The sequence below is a fragment of the Platichthys flesus genome, chromosome 7 (assembly GCF_949316205.1).
Source record: "Platichthys flesus chromosome 7, fPlaFle2.1, whole genome shotgun sequence".
Classification (NCBI taxonomy): Eukaryota; Metazoa; Chordata; class Actinopteri; order Pleuronectiformes; family Pleuronectidae; genus Platichthys; species Platichthys flesus.
This window is the reverse complement of record NC_084951.1, coordinates 12,458,722-12,472,396: the sequence shown is the minus strand read 5'-3', so window position 1 is coordinate 12,472,396 and position 13,675 is coordinate 12,458,722. Positions and strand designations below refer to the sequence as shown.

The following is a 13,675-nucleotide window of genomic DNA, read 5'->3' as shown; positions in this document are numbered from 1 at the left end:
AGTATATGGTTGCTTGGCTGTGGCTGAGGTAAAGCGGGTAGCCCACTCACCAAGGGGTCAGTGGTTCCTCCCCGGCTCCTCAGTCTGCATTTTGAAGTGGGCAAGATACCTAAACCCAAATTGTCCCCAACGACCTTTGAACAAACGTACAGAGTTGAGGCTCTGCCAGCAGTGTATTGTTTGTGCTAGAAGAAACGCTGCACATACATAGTGTGTGTGTGTTTGTGAATGGGGGATTGCTACATTTGCTGTGAGTGGTCAATAAGATCTGAAATATATATTATATGTGTACAATTTCCCATAGCTGCAGTCAGGACCAGATCAGGGGCAAATATGAGTTTTTAATATATATTCATAGATTTAGTAAAATACACAGCGTTTATTTGGAGGGTTTTTGGATGGTGTTGTGTGTTCGAAGGTTAGGATGCCTGCCCAAGCACGGAATCCACTTCCATCATCTGTAACACAAACACAACCTTCACCTCCTTCAGTGGAGGGTGATCGATCGTATCAAGCATCCAGATTGAAGCACAGTATTTTTCTCTTTTGTCATCAAACCTGTGTGAGTTCTTTTCCCTCCTGCTCGTCTCACCCCAGCAGAGCCTGTGCTGTATCTTAATTCACATCAAAGCCCACAAACCCGTTTGTGCCTGAGATTAGCCTCGAGGCGGAGACGGCGTTCCCCCCCAAAAATGTCCGTTTTGCCCTCGCTGTCTGGATCTGCGTCACGCTGACAGTGGGCATGTGAAGGCGGGAGAATGTGAGCAGGAGCGTAGCGGGAATTTAACAGGAGATTAGAGGCAGTGGGAGAGTTGGGATGAGGATAGGAGACATTACAATAACACACTTCTCCACCTCCAACCGCCCCACTCTTGTCAGATGGGAAAACTTATCTGTGTGAGTCCACAAACTTTGTTTACCTGGCTGCATCGGAGTGTTTTATTTCGTGGCTGGTGGCCGATGCAGCAGAGGAATCAATATCCAAGGAGCCTGAGCTGCAGTAACACTAAAATAGAAATTTAATTTAGTCTACGTTGCCTATTGTTCTGTATATTTTTCTGTCTATAAAGGAAATTAAGCCAAAATATCCTGAATATGAACTCTGCCATCCTGTGCAGATTACGCCATTCGGCACCACAGTCTAAGCAGTAGTGATTTTTGGTTGGAGCCAATGTAGCGAGGTCCTGCCCACCCACCTGCTTGACCAATCATGAGTCAGTCTCAGCTGTCAATCATGAAATCTCACATCACTTTTATAGAATCCAATAGCTAACTAAAAGCAAAGTTACATTGTGATAAGAACGATCTAAAATCACACAAACCAACTTTACATAAACATTATTTGATGAGTATTTTTTAATACCTTTTAATTTGGCCCATGTCCCATCTCCTGTCACAAAGAAACGGTTTCTCTCCTTGGATGTATGACCTATAATGCATCTAGCCACCAGGGGGGACATCACAACACCTTGGCTTCACTTTTTCGAGGCTGTCATGGCATCCCTCTTTTTATAGACTCTATAGTCATTAGGCACAGATAATGAACCAGAGTAACGATCCAGCAGGCACAAAGCTTCATTAGCATTTATTTGACGTCTCCCTGTCATTACTTTAGCTGTATATTGCTCATCACCATCTCCTGTGAGAGAGTTCTGTCTCTTTAGCTGCTCGTGTTCACACAAACCTAGTTTGCGTGTGGCACCATGTGTCTGTCATCTGGAGCTGGGCAGGTAGTGCACAGTGGGTTCAGCCGAGCTTTTTCTCTATGAACAGCTGCCTGCTGCTGCAAGACACAAGCCTGATGAGAGCAGTGTTCACGGGCCTGTAAACCGAAACAATGATTCCAATTAGACTACAAGGCCACAGGATAGGGACATGATTTCCCAGTGTTTTTGTCACAATGAGCAACCACTTTCATATGAGGTTTGATTTCATGCATTGTTGGTGCAGTGTGAAATCTGATGGACGACACAGATCCAAATTCCTCCCATTATCTAGAAATGAAGCTACCTGGATACGACTGCTGCCATCTTGCACGCCGCCACAAGACATTCTGAGCCGTCAGTCATTGAGACGCTTTGGCTTCACTTTTGTGGAGCTGTCATGTCGTCCATCTTTATACACAGTCTATGGTAAAACATTGATTAGTGCAGCTTTAAATACACATAATAGATATTTATCAAAAATGTCTTGCAAATACTAATCCACTAGAGCAGAGTTCTTCAACAGGGCGTCCGCGGAGGTACTGCAGGGGGGTCGCAAAATGTTTGGTTGATTAAACAATTTTTTATAATTTTTGAATTATTTTCTAATTATTTTGATATGACCCTCTGCCAGACAACCTCCATCCGTCCAAGGTTAGATAAGTTGTGTGCTACCCATCAGGGTCCGACATCTCACTAAGTTGGGTGTATGTGTGGCGTCCACAGGTGGCTTGAGGATTCACCGTCTTTCTCCATGTATGTTTAAAATAAAACATGAATCTGTGAATTACTTTAATAGCTCAGTGTTGTATGCAAGATGTATGTTTATAAATGGCAGTGGAATGGCCACCCTGTACCGTGAACATGTTTAAATTAAAAACATGAATATATAAACCTGTGTAATATTTGAATAGCTAAGTATTGAATGCACAATAGTAGCTATGTTTATATATGGCACTAGGCCCAGTTTAATATAAAACACAATATATATAGTAGGGGGTCCCTGCTCCATCTCTCCAGCAGTTTGGGGGTCCTTGGCCTGAAAAACGTTGAAGACCCCTGCACTAGAGTCCTAGAGTTATAGACACCTTCAGACATAAGGAGCTGAAACAAGGGACTGTTCTTCACTATCACTTTAGGATTTCAGCTGGGCCCGTCTAACACTGGATTTTGTAGGTGTCAAACCGGTGACCTTTCAGTTATACAACTGTCTAATCCCTCGGGGCTCGACAGATTGTTGCCACTGCGCCCAGAGCTGTCTCTCTCGTCCTCCAGCTGCTCCGTGTTTTCCACTTTCGGATAGTTAAAACAGTGAAGTATAAGTGGAGAGTGGAGAATAAACAGCTCATTGCGGGGCACATAATTCAGTTTTTTCATCAGGTCCGTGTCTGTTCTTTGTCTTGCTTTGACCCACCCTGCTGGAATGAGCTCATAGCGTGTCTCTGCGTGTTACAGTAACATTTCCCACCCTCTTTTCCACAAATAACCCCTTTTCTGTGATTGAGGTAGTTTACAGTGGTTTTGATATGGAAAGACTGCTCCTCATTGAGTCAGTGTGCCTTTAAAAACTGGCACAGAGCAGCAAGAAAGAATTTAGCTCTCAAGCCGCCTGGGTTGTGTCTCGTGGTGTGAGAAAAAGCCTGTTGATTTCGCTGTCAAAGTTGATCTGATCCTCGTTAAAAGATATATTTTCACTTTATTTGTGTGTTTTTTTTAACTGGGTGTGTATTCTTACATCACTGGGAAGCATCTGGATAGAGGAGGAGATTTTGTCAGCTGCCAAGTTACATTAATTCATAGAATATCTGCAAAGAGCGATGATGTTCTTATTTCACAAAAACTAAGTTGCTTCATGATATTGAACTATCCAGCAAAGAAATTTTGTTAAATTCTTAATATTACTTCTGATGCACAAAATCATAACCCATCCAGGGATAATACAAAATATCTCTATTGTAAACATTTCCTGGGTTGAGGCAGTGACTCAAGTGAGGAACAGTACAATAGATTGGTAAACGCTCTCCATTTGCAGAAGAAGCCTGAGGACCCTCTTGGTTTCTGTCCTCGGGTTCTGTCTGCAGCCTCTGTCCACCAGGGACAACATGAAAAACTTCCTGCACATTAGCGGTCATAAATTACACAGACATTGGTAAATGTTGTTTTATATCACTCCACTTTCCTTTTCTCTCTCCATTGTCTGTATTTCCCCTTTATTTCCCCATTTCCACCTCTGTGTGTGTTTTTTTTATTTCTCTTTATTGTTTGTTCCGACTCTGCAGGCACTTTTTTTTCACTGAGTCCCTATCTGCCCCGGGATAAGATGATCTTAAAAATAGATATCAAGATAGAGTTCGGCTACAAAACTCTATTTCCCTCCTCCTCTAGGGACATTAAACCATTTCTTGTTTGCTCAAAAAAAATAGAAGAAGAAGCAACCTAAGTATTCACATCAGCACGGCCCCGCATTACAGCCCCTTTTCCACCTCATTGGCCGGCCTCTTCCAGATGCTATCAATGAGCAGGTGATGTTTTTTTGGTGCAGCCCATAAGTTCTGCATTGCAGAGGCATCATCTGAATCAGTGAGCACAGATTGTGGTTCAGGTAGCTGAACATTATATTTAGATTAAGTCCACAACAGTAGCCTTTCTTTAGTGGCAGAACCTTGACCTCTTAAATCAGAAAGTACTAAGGGTTAGGGTTATAAATGATGCATGTTCAATTGATCAGATTGTCTAAGTTGAACACCCATTCACAAGGTTTCTGTGTACACTCTGCATACTCCTCAAGTTAAAACCTCCTTTGGGCACATGCAGTGATCAATTCAGAGTAATTTATATGTTTCAATCTCAAGAACTAGAGGGGCACTTGGATTTGCATAAACATGAAATGCAAATCACATTCATTTACCATGAACACAGAGATTTCCTGCAAACTGTTTACATCAAACACGGGCAAAGCATCCACTTTCTGATGGAGCTGAAATGAGTATGTTACCTAACAGTTGCTAAATAAGGATCACTCCCCTAAAAATACTTATTTTGATTCAAAAAATGCAATGGGTTCTTCTCTGACCTACACTGCATCCTTCCACCAAGCCCCATGGTAATCTGTTCAGCACTTTGTGTGTAATCCTGCCAACAGACAAACAAACTGGCGGAGATAATAAAATCAACTCCCCTGTTGTCGAGCACACAGGTCTATGACAAAGCTAAGGCTTAAACGGGTAAACCTTCACACACAGGCGACCGCAAACTTTAATGTGTGATGAAATAGTTTATTTTGTTAAACTGAAAGCAGCCCAGAATAACCACTGTTCAAAAGTATGTATCTTAAATGCTACTAGGGTTAGTAACTATTTTCTTAATACATATACAAGCTTTATTCTACAATCAATACGTTTCAGACTCAAAAGCAATATGACCAACATTTCTGAAAGTTGTAACTGTACAAGGTCCATACATTTTTATAACTCATTCTGTTTTCTGGGGTCCATCAGTCTGTCCATCCCCTTCTTATTACCGCGATCTCTCAAGAAGGCCGTGAGGGAAGTTCTTCAAATTTTGTACAAGTATTCAAAAAGGTCGAATTTTTGAAAGCCCAATGCATCAGAAATATCAATTCAAGGATATTTTATTGCATCTGGTGTAAACATTCATTTGGACTAATGAATGACCAGATTATATAGTTTTCATGGTGAATATGATATTTCAGAAACACTCAAAGGGAATTTAAATGTTGCAGACATGTTCACTGGAAGATTAAAGGATATGATTTTGGTCGTCAAATGTCAAAGTGTAATGTCACAGTGGCCTCATATAACATGTTTTGGGCCATTTGGATTTGATACTTCAAGATAGTTCAGCTTCAGTTGCGTCTTGGACTCAGCAGATTAACTGATTACATTTCAGTGGTCAAAGGACCTGACTTTGTATGAATTTAGAAAAGAGGCATTCAACTGCATTGCAGTATTTCTGGTTTCCACTGGTTTTTATATTGTGGTGGCATATTTCCCCGTCTTTTCTTTTTTGCTGTCTTTATGTTGGACACCGACCAGTATCCTAGGTAATTAAATAAATGAACCCGATAAAAAAATGGAATTTGCAAACAAAATATCAAAGTTAGAATGTTCAGTATGTCAGAACAATGACTTCAATGGATTTGGATTGAAGCCAATTCTTGAAATCAGTGAGTGAATCTTTTAAGAAATGTTTCTGTAAGAGAATCTAAGTCAAACACAATCATACCCCTTCCTTTTTCATTATCTTTGCTAATTTCCTCCTGCTTTTATTTTGTTGTTACTGTTGATGTGGTTAAGTTGACTCTGTTCTGTTCTTTTCTTTTTTTATTTAACTGCAGAAGTCGGTTTCTTTTGTTGCCAGGCAACAAATACCGTCCCAGTAAGTACTTGTGAGACTCAACTGTTATTGCTTGGCAACACATTTCCACCCCAATAAGAAAAAAATAAAAAATCAATCAGGCTTAAAAAACCACTGTTTACAGTGGTGCAACTTTTTTAGCCTGACTACAGTTGAATCTGGCGACTCGGCTGTAAAAGCCCTGCTGTGTGGACAGATACTCGACCTCGGCACAAAGAGGAATGGCCGCAGAGCTCCGATCCCACTCCCCACTGTCTCTATTCTGATGCTAATCTAAACCCTCAGCACACCCACTTATTACTGATCAGCCACTGGGTCCAGATTCACTCCACTGACCAGCAAATACATTCAAGACCCCAGTGAGAGAGAGAGAGAGAGAGAGAGAGAGAGGCTTGATCAATGTGTCTTTATGGTGGAGTCACAACACACACTCAACGACCAAACAATAACCACTCTTAAAAGTTGAGTTGTTGGGAGTAAGGATGTGATTCTGAATCCACAGCACAACTACACTACAAATAGTTCTGTGATAATGTTCATTGTTTCGCTCATGTGCCTGATGGTTTGTGAGTAACATACTGAATCCAAACTGGAGGGAATAAGGAAAATGATACAAGTTTGAAACTTGATAAAAAATCTCCCCAATCCTAAATATAATCGAAAAATTAAGATCCAAAGAAAACATGAATTGGAATAAAAATCACAGCTCTAAAGATAAATTCTAAACTAATTAACCAAACGTAACATTCAAGCAATAAGCCTGTGTGCCATAGTTAATAAAATGCTTTCATTATAATATTTGTTTTAAGAAGTAATCATGAAAGAAAGTGAGTCAGCAGCAGATGCTTGACTGATGCTCATATTCAGGTTTTGATCTAGTCTTAACTTGCAATAAAACCAGAAAGGATTATAAATTGGTTTGCCACACTTGTTGCTAGTCGCCCATCTCCCAAATCTCTACTGCACCGTGACAGGGTTTTACCTTTTATCCTCAGTATGGGAAAACCCCCTGGTTATGTAGCCATGTAACGTTCTACATGTACAAGTCATGGTCAAATTACCTGTGGGATAAAAATACTGTAACAAGATTATTTCAGATATACTATATTTGGCATTTAAAATATAACGTTTCTGTAAATGTTTGCATTTTATTCATTTTACATGTAGATGTCTTTATTATATACCCCAGAGGCAAGACAAACGATGGGATAATATAATGTTTAAATAGATTTACACACTTGGACTCTGTAACATCCTAATTGCCCAGAAGGGCCCAACAGACTTTATGACACCTGACACGAGTTGAATTTTAATAATTGACATGGGATTATTAGCCCTGTTGTGAGTCTGTGTGTGTGGGTCTGTGTTTGTGTGTGTGTGTGTGTGTGTGTGTTTTTCTGTGTCTGTGTGTGTGTGTGTGTGTGTGTGTGTGTGTGTGCCTTCCCCTGTGACTAATGTATCATATGCAGCAGCAGGGTCATCTATAAATAACATGATGTTCTGATATTTACTGAGAATGAGGGGTGACCTGTGTCAGGGAAGATTGATGAATGGGTGGAGAGAGAAAGTGTGTGTGTGTGTGTGTGTGTGTGTGTGTTTGTGTGTATCATTGCATGCTTTCTTGTATATACTGTAATGGTTGTAAGTTAACCTAAACTTTTTAACCTAACCTTAACCAGGGCCTCAGAAATAATGTTTTCCAGTAGCTCTGGTTCCCATGGGGTCTACTGGTCTTGACAAGGTCAGTATCTATGCTGCAAAGGTCTTAAAGACGTAACAAGGATGAGCACACACACAAACTCTCACACACACACACACCCACACACACACCCACACACACACACCCCCACACACACACAGAGCACCACAGGCTACGGTAACACTTTCTTGAAGTGCCCCGCAGTTGCTCACATCTCAGGCCTGTGCACTCTGGTGGCTGGTCTGTCCCTCATGCAGATGAGTTGGGGCCTTCATTCACTTAACCTCAGGAAACAATAACAACACAGCTGAACTGTGGAGTGAGTGGGCATGCTCTGACAGCAGAGTGTCACATGACAGCTGAGAAAGGAAGGGTTGAACTGGGGCATCGGGTGAGAACTGGAGCAGCTTTCTTCCCTCAGCGCCGAAGTTCAGAGACAACTATACAAAGTAGTTTATTATACATTATACAAACTGTTTTAGTATGTAGAGTCAAGACAAAACTTTTCCTGATTTTAGAATTTGATACTGAAAATATAAAAGAATCATTTCCAGTTATATAACAGACATAAAAAAGGAGAATCCTCTTATTTGAGAAGCTGATATTATTGGCCAATATTAACCTCTCAGCCATATTGGTATGTATCCGTATCCGCCAGAATTTGGCTGATATGTTTTAAAGCAGTGAAGACTTTTTTTAATAATACTACTGTTCAAAGTTTATCGACTCTGAACAGGAACTAAGGTATGGGACTATTGTCTGCAATCATATATTTGTGTTCATTCGTTTGCAGATAATTGCTGAAATGAAAAAAAAATATTTTACAGAGAAAACGACACAAACTAGATTTATGTTTGCATTAAAAGTTTTTGGGTTAAACTGCAAAATATGAAGCCTCAATTACACTTAATTTAGAAGGTTTGACCATGACGTCTTAAGAATGATTAACAATTATACAAATGTAGCTAATGATATATATTTGTATTTTTTACTCTACCTAATATTTTGGTGTTGGTCCAACTTTAAACAGTGGATTTAATTTGGAGTTATCAGTTGCCTGGGAAATTGAAATCCACTCTCCTTTCAGCTCTGTTTTTGATCTCCACCAACTCCTGAGAAAAACCTTTGGCTCCACTATGTTCACCTTCTAGTCTATCAAACTTTGTTTGTGTGTTGTTTGGAGGTTAGCAGTTTGTTTACTGAAGCTCTACTTGAGCTATTTCACTCACAACTGTCACTGTTGCGAACTGCAGTGATGAGAATGATAAAGTTATGGGTTGTAAACCCAAACCAATAAGCATAATGAACCTAAACAGACAGTAGATCATTTCTACATTATTACATAAAGTATTTAGTTTTACTTCATTAGTATTAAATATTCATTACTTAATAAGATATAATTATAGTCAGTGTTGGGAGAACATCCTTAGTAATTATCTAAAGACACTTTGCCTGAGCTGCTCTTTAGTTAGGACTGTCAGATTTGTGGTCTTCCAGGGAGCTTCAGCAAACTGTGCCCCAGCTGTCATCAGAAATCTCTCTCATAAAAACACCAGCATAGTCTTCAGATTTGGATGAAGACAGTGTTAGATGTAGGAGGACTTTAGGGAGCATACTTCAATGTTACCGCTTCCTTCAATTTCGCATTTAGCCAATAAAAAAAAACATTATGTTGGTGCATCAGACACTGTATAATCAAACAAATTAATTTATAGACAAGCTGCCCACGTTCCTCTAAACCTTGTTAGTGTGTGATGCTTATTGACAAACATGTTCATTCCCAGTCAGCTCTTCACTCTTCTTCATTCTCACTGTGGACTCACCATGAGGCTCTTGTGTCACATCAGCTTCCACTGTCCATCCGTCTCTTATTTGATTCCTGGTGTCTATTTGACATTTAGAAGATAATGTCACTCCTTTGCATTACTTCAACTACAATAAAAGCCACAGTTTTCACTGCAGAGACTTCCCCCAGTCACTCCTCTGCAATGCTGCAGAGAGGAAAAAAAAGCATTAATGTTTCATTCTCTGTGAATATTGAGTTTTCTCTGTAAACAGGTGGCAGTAACTGTGTCTGAATGTGTAGACGTGTATTCCTCTGTGGACAAAGGAAAAGAGGAAGGGTCAGATATAAGATTTACTGAAAAAGAATATAATAATAACAAATTACCAGCATGGCTTTGACGACCCAGTTCAGAATAATACGACTTTGGATTGTCCCTTCTTCAGGGTGAATATGGAGCTGGAAAAAACAAACCACTCACGTGCACTAGGCAAGTGAATAGTTGCAGATCGGTTCAATTATATATTTTCTTGTAAACAGTTGTAACATTGTAAAAAGCCGAATTTAACTTCACGACATCTGTTAGCAAAGACAACAGGGTCAGCAAAGCTTGTAATTGATTATCCACGCCGGTCATCAACGAACCATAGCCGCTCTAAAAGGCTCGGGACACCAGGCGCATCTGTAGCAGAGTTGATGTGTTTTAAAAGGAAAATATAGTGGTACAGATGTATTCATATAGTTATCAGTCCCTTGTATAAGTTATCTTGTAAGTAGAAAAAAATCCTGGTTCCAACCCTTGAGCTGGATCTGCACCAACATTTTATAGATTCTTCCCTGACCCACACCACATCTTTCCACCAAGTTTTGTGGTAATCTGTTGAGTAGTTTTTGACTTTTCTTGTCCACAAACAAACCAACGAACAAACTTTCCTGTGTGATAACATTCCTAGTACATATAACAGTGGGGAGTGGATCAAACTGCTCTCCTTCAACGCTCATATGATTTATGGTCCACTTAAGGAAAATTATCAGCCCAGGGAACAGCAGAATGTTGCTCAGTCATTTTTCCTCCCTGCCACTCTGTAACACACTTTCCTTAACGTGAGCCAGACAGTTTGTTTTAAAAAGCATTTGTATTTTAGGAGGAGTAACTCGATGTCGTGCTGCGATGAAAGCTTTGTTTGCATAGCCATCATTGTTTTCTCCTCACAACTGACTCTTTGTCAAACTAATGGTTTCCTTCCCTTCGTCCATGGAGGGAGGTGCATGCAGTATACACACAGAGAGAGAGAGAGAGAGAGAGAGAGAGAGAGAGAGAGAGAGAGAGAGAGAGAGAGAGAGAGAGAGAGAGAGAGAGAGAGAGTAGCCTCAGTGTTTCACTACAGTCTCTTTTAACAGGCTTTTGTGAGTTGTCAGTTCAGTCTCGAAGACACAACCCCAGACCCTCGCAGCAGTATCTCCTAAAGGCAGCTGTGTTGAGGACCTCTGACTTCCATGTGCTTATATGGTCTGGCTCATCTCTACCCCCCCCCCCCCCAACTTCCTCTGCAAATGGTACAGTCCATTTAAAAAGGTGCTTGTCATCTCTCAATGCTCTGTGTCCTTTCAACAGTCAGCTGCGGGGAACGCATTTCACAGGGGCAGCGCTGACTCTGTAACGCGCGCGCGCGCGCACACACATTCATGCAGTTACGGAACTCTCAGACACACACACCGGCGCGCTCGCACACTGACACACTCCCACCACACACACACTATCTCCAACGCTCCCTCCAGCAGACACACACATTTCCCCTGAACCGGATTGCCTCTCTTCTTTAGCGGACAGGACAAACTGCTCCGAGGATTTAACTTGGCTGTCTAGGGAGCGAGATCAGACAGACGAGGGACAGAAGAGGGATTTTATTTTCTTTGAGAAGGGGGGGGACACCTTTCTTCACGGGAAATGGTCAACTTCTCAGCATGACACCCTGTCTGGATTCCCCTCTCCCCCTCAGGCAAAAATCCTGAAAATGATGGATGACAACAAGCAGTTGGCCCAGCGCATCGATGGGGCCATCCAGTCGGCCAGCCAGGAGGTGACCAACCTGCGGTCGGAGCTGAGCGCCACCAGCCGCCGACTGGCCGAACTGGGGGCCACGGACTCCTCCGCCAGCATGCTCGAGACCCGGCAGCACAACCACAACGGTAAGACAGCCGCTAGGAGAGAGGAGGGGGAGTGGAGGAGTGTACACTAACTGTGCCGAGAGAGGCTGGGAACATGTGGAGCATCGGAGCGCAGGGGCTGATGCGTAAAGATGTTGCAATGTGCGCCCAAGTGTTGCTGTCCGTGTGTGTGTGTGTCTGTGTGTGTTTGTGTGTGTGTGTGTGTGTGTGTGTGTGTGTGATGGATGATGTGAGCTGAGAAAGCTCGGGCTCATGCCTCAGTGTCCACATTCGAAAGTGAGTGAATGAGCTGGACAAAAGAGGTGAGGGGTTTGTGCCGGCTTGTGTCCACTCTCAGTTCTCCCACAAATCCTTTCACATGTTGAATAATTAACCTCCTGAACCTCTGAGGGCTGAGGGGGGGTGGTGGGGTGTGTGGTGGCTGCACTTTAGGAAGGGGCAGAGTGGGTAGAGTTACAGCCTCTTTTCACTGCTGGGCACTCTGGCTGCTGGTTCCCTTAACTGGGCAAGGGATCTGTGTCTCTTGAGCATGAAGGGAGAGGGGGCTGGTTTAAGGGTTGCCGTGGGTTACTGTTACCGAGAGCTGTTTGAATGGCTGCCCAGTCTGTAGAATGCTGCCCTGTGTGTGTGTGTGTGTGTGTGTGTGTGTGTGTGTGTGTTTGTGTGTGTGTGTGCACTGCAGCTGCTCCGTTTGCCCTCTCCCAACTTTTCTACTCCCAGTTTGACGCACAGATAGGTGAGAGATGTGTGGATCTGCGGACATGCACTACTGTAGTATTTGTGCCTGTGCGTTTCCGTGTCCTTTCAACTTCTGGCACACACGCACTCTCCCGCTGTTTCCATAGCAGTCAGCTGGTACAGTGAGCAGTCTGATAGGATGTGTTCCATCGTGGCTTTGGAAGCACTCGGCTATGAAACCACATCTCTCTCTCTCTCTCTCTGGTGCCTCCAGGATCAGGCTCAGTTCGGTTATTTCCTCTCTCTCATGTTCACCAGGAAAAAGTGTTGGCTAACTGTCCATTCACAATGGCCGGGTCATTAAGTCCTCAGTTGACCTCTGTAGTGGTCTTTTAAAGAGGAAAATGTGACTGCAGCCTTTCGCACAGCGGCTCAGGAGCAGTTTGGTCATGTGTCAGCATTGTTTTCAATGGAGTTCCCCTGTCGCTTTGTTTTTCAGATATTTCTCTCTGTTTACATGTGCCCCCGTGCCTGCCGGTATCCCTTTAACCCTGATGCGTGCTCACGCTCTTGCTGTTTCCATAGCAGTGTGTTTGCCAGTGTGAGTGACGACAAGCATTCCTCTGGGAGGGTTTGAGCGATGATGTCATTGTCCCTTGTCGCTGCCTCTCTGCTCGGCTGAAGTGATGCCTGAGATGTGCATGTTCAGTGGTGGAATCAAATTCGTCTGCAGAGTAGAGTCAGAAAAATGCACATCAGCGTCACAGTGACTGCAGGAGAGGACTGTCTGACTGACTGCTGCGTTCTAAAAGTGTTTCTAGGTTGATGCACTTCCAGAAGCTGACACCTATCTGTACTTCTCGCCCTGGATGTATTCTATCGGCCATAATTGTCTTGAAATACAGTGTCTAGGGGTGCTGGGACATTAAACACTGACACACGCCCACCTCCTTCTGCTACTGAAGGTTATGGATACTGATTCCTGCCTTTGTTTGACCTGTATATCTTTTTTCCGCATATCCCATCCACTTGCTGTCTTTTCTCAACCCCTTTTCTCTTCTTCGGGCTGTTCTTAACAAGCCTAGGGTGTGTAATAGAAATGGCTGGGAATAGGGGGATTAGGTAATTTATCACCAGTGCATGTGTTGGGAGGGGAGGTGTGAGCTAAGGGTTGCTGGTTCACTGCACAGCCGGTAAGAGTCCTGAGGGAGGCTGTCTCGGAAGGTGCTACATGGCACTTCACTACGAGCAGCAGTAACCTCGCCA

The 13,675-nt window shown here is 42.6% G+C and overlaps 1 protein-coding gene across 2 annotated transcripts in view; it reads left to right on the top strand.

Moving 5' to 3' along the window:
- The first annotated feature begins 11,190 nt into the window (after nt 1-11,190).
- Nucleotides 11,191-13,675, top strand: part of LOC133956517 (kazrin-like) — a 108,105-nt gene continuing 105,620 nt past the window's right edge. The window contains exon 1 of one of the 2 annotated variants that reach the window (XM_062391637.1): nt 11,191-11,752. In XM_062391637.1, the coding sequence (XP_062247621.1) occupies nt 11,578-11,752 (175 nt within the window). In that variant the 5' untranslated portion in view covers nt 11,191-11,577. The remainder of the gene's footprint in view (nt 11,753-13,675) is intronic. The other variant, XM_062391639.1, reaches the window with a different exon arrangement.